The 3511-nt window shown below is 60.3% G+C and overlaps 1 protein-coding gene across 1 annotated transcript; it reads right to left on the minus strand.

The window, feature by feature from the left end:
• Positions 1-1782: 1782 nt before the first annotated feature.
• LOC109752637 (uncharacterized) lies at positions 1783-2499 on the minus strand. The gene has a single exon (XM_020311539.1). It carries the CDS (start codon positions 2497-2499, stop codon positions 1783-1785), a length of 717 nt encoding a protein of 238 aa, XP_020167128.1.
• Positions 2500-3511: the final 1012 nt, after the last annotated feature.

Below are 3511 nucleotides of genomic sequence, written 5' to 3' on the forward strand. Positions count from 1 at the left end.
ACGGTACCTGCTGAAACGGGAACACGAGCTCATCAAAGTACACATGCCGCGAAGTGAAAACGCGGTGGGAGACTGGATCATAGCACCGGTAACCTTTGGTGTTGGGAGGATAGCCAAGGAAGATGCAAGGAAGGGACCGGGGCGCGAGTTTGTGAGGAGCAGTGGATGCGGTGCTAGGATAACAGAGACACCCGAAAATGCGAAGACCATCATAAGATGGAACTGCACCGAAGAGGAGCTGGTGAGGGGTGTAGTTCCAGCGGGAACGACAAGGGCGAATGTTAATGAGGAGGCTGGCGGTCGCGAGCGCGTCCGGCCAGAACCGAGGAGGCACGTAGGAGTGGAAGAGCAACGTGCGGACACAGTCATTAAGCGTGCGAAGGACGCGCTCGGCGCGACCATTCTGCTGAGACGTGTAGGGGCAGGTGAGGCGAAAGATGGTGCCGTGGGACGCAAGTAAATTGCGGACGGCGACGTTGTCAAACTCCTTGCCGTTGTCAGTTTGCAAGGCGAGAATAGGACGACCGAACTGTGTGGTGACATATGAATAAAAAGCGGTGAGTGTGGCAAAAGTGTCGGACTTGCGACGGAGAGGGAAGGTCCACACATAATGAGTAAAATCATCCAATATCACCAGATAGTATAAATAGCCCGTGTTGCTAGCAACCGGGGACATCCAAACATCACTATGCAACAACTGAAACGGAAAGGTGGAAATTTTTGTAGACGCACTAAAGGGAAGACGAACGTGCTTGCCAAGATGGCAAGCCTCGCAAGTGATCGTCGACTTTATTACATGAGAAAGAAAAACTTTGAAGAATCTGACGCATAACGGTGGAGTTGGGATGACCGAGACGGGCATGCCAAAGATCGACACTTGCGGCGAAGGCGGCGGGGCGACGGGTGGTGGTGGCGCCGGAGGGATGCACTGGATAAAGCTCGTCCGGGCTATCACATCGGTGGAGCACCATCCATGTACGGGCGTCCTTCACAGAAAAACCAATATCGTCAAATTCAACAGTTATAGGATTCTCGCGAGTAAGGCGACGAATGGAAACAAGATTAGTGACTAAGTCAGGAGACACAAGAACATTAGACATATGCACAGGAGTGGAAGTAGAAGGAAAAGACATATGACCGACATGAGTAATGGGTAGGGAGGAACCGTTACCAACGGTGATACGGGTGGGAGTATGAACGGGGGTGGCAGATGTGAGGTTACCGGGATGAGCAGTCATGTGAGCAGTGGCGCCCGAGTCCATGTACCAGTCACCACCGCCACCATAGGAGCTCGGTGACGGGGCGGAGTGCAGTGCAGCGAGCAAGGCCGGGTCCCACGGCGGCGGCGCCTGAGGAGGGTAGAACCCTCCGTAGGCCGGCGCGGGAGCAGCCCCGAAGGCCGGAGCGGCGGCGGCGGCGTAGGAGGGTGCGGTCCCATAGGCCGGCGCGGCGGCGGCGCCATAGGCCGGCGCGGACCCGTAGACGGGAGCCGGCGGGGGCGCGGTACCATAGCCGCTGTAGGGAGCGGCGGTCTGCGCGGCGAAGAGGGCCTGGTGACCCGCCGGGCGGGGCCCAAGGATGCCCGGAGCCGGAGCCCGAGGGACCGGCATGGAGTAGGCGTGGACGACGCCGGTCCACGGGTTGGTGCCGTACGTCCATGGGGGAGTCACCTGCTGCTGCTGACGCCCCCCTCCCCCGGCGCCTGTTGCTGCTTGCGTCCGCCACCTGGCTGCTGGGGGGCAGCGGGAGGGGGAAGTACCCCGGAGGCGCTGGTGGCGGCGGCTACTGGCGCGACGCGGGTGGGGCGGTTGGTGGAGGGGCGCCGCGGGAGGTGCCGGCGGCGAGGGCGTGGTGCTGCACACGCTTCTTGACCCCCTTCATCCGGCGCTCCTCCAACCTCAAGTACGCCACAAACTTGGGGAAGGAGGGCTCCGGCATCAAGGTGAGGTTAGAGGCGGCGTTGCCGAAGTCCTCGTTGAGGCCGGCGGTGAGCGTGCTGAGGAGGAGGTCGTCGTCCACCTTGGCTCCAATGTCACGGAGCTCGTCCGCCAACGTCTTCAGGCGGCGGCAGTAGTCATCAATAGACTGTTCATCCTGGTGACAGTCAAAAAATTCCTGCTGCAAAAAAACGCGGCGCTGAAGCTGGTTGTCGGTGAAGAGGCCGTTCAGTTTGACCCACAGGGCGCGGGCGTCGTCGCTGGCACTCACGACCGTGTGGAACAAGTCCTTGGAGATGGTGGTGAAGAACCACTGGATGATCGTGGCGTCGATCGCGGTCCACTCGGCGTCGGCCACCATGGTGCGAGAGTCCACGGTGCCATCCACGTGATCCACGAGATTGTTCTCGCGGAAGAGCAGCGTGAAGTACGTCTTCCACGCGAAGTACGTGGAGTTGGAGGCGTCGAGAGTCACGGGGACGCGTGCATGGACGTTGATGTCGCGGATCTCGGCAGGGTCGACGGCGAAGGGGTTGGAGTAGGTAGAGGCGTTGGAAGACATGGCGATGAGATCGTGGGGAGAGAGGCAGCGGCGCGGCGGCGGGAGGGGCGGCGCGGCGGCGGGAGGGGCGGCGCGGCGTGGAGGCGCGCGGTGGAGAGGTGGCGCGCGCGGGGAGGAGGGGTGGTGGCGGCGGCTTGGGGCGGCGGCGGCGGCGGGAGGTCGCGGCGGCGGCGGCGGCCCGAGGCGGCGGCTAAGGTTAGCGGAAGCTGGAAGATCGACTTGCGATAGATACCATGTAGAGAATGATTTGATGCATCGATAATTGATTGATCGTGCACTAGGCACATATATATAGGTACAAGGCGTGCGATCGGTATCTTGTCTCCTAAGATACACGTACATACAGAGAGAGACAGATACTACAGGTACTGTATACAGAACCCAGACCTACCTTTAACACTCACTAACCATTGTTGCCGCGGTGGCGGCGGGCCCTCTTACGGCCGAAGGTGCCAGGAGGAAGGGCGTGGGGTCGTACGATGGGGCGTTGCATGCAGGTCGTGGCTTCCGGCTTGCGGCAGCACGAGAGACAGTGGGCTGGAGCAGCGGCAGTGTCGTGGTGGAGTGGCTGGATTCTGATTCTGCTCGATCTGTGCTAGGTGCGAAGTGGTTGGATCTCGACTCTGCTCGATCTGCCCGTCCCACCGGAGCTGACGCCGGGCGTGGGCGCCGTCGCCGTATCCGCGGTGATTGGAGGCGGCTCGGCCATCGGGGTGCTGCTTCATGGGGCTCCAGCGTGATGACGACGCCACCATGCCTTGGAGGTCAGGAGCGGATCCAATATGGGACTGCTGATCCCTTGATGGTAGTAGCGTTCATCATCTTTGGTATTGGGGCACTCAATCATCTACGCCACCTCAGCCTACGACACCGGACTCTCTGCAGATTGTTGTAGCCACGTAAAGGTCTTCACGAGGTTCCTTCCTCTCTATCTGGAGGTTGACTTCGGTGGAGAGTTGTAAACTATGGACAATTATTTGACGCGGAGGGATGGTTGTGTAGCGGCCATGAT

Source organism: Aegilops tauschii, chromosome 5 (genome assembly GCF_002575655.3).
Source record: "Aegilops tauschii subsp. strangulata cultivar AL8/78 chromosome 5, Aet v6.0, whole genome shotgun sequence".
Lineage (NCBI taxonomy): Eukaryota > Viridiplantae > Streptophyta > Magnoliopsida > Poales > Poaceae > Aegilops > Aegilops tauschii.

What these genes read in the sequence shown, in the direction of transcription:
- LOC109752637 (XM_020311539.1), bottom strand. Translation starts at nt 2,499, where the DNA reads ATGTCTTCCAACGCCTCTACCTACTCCAACCCCTTCGCCGTCGACCCT.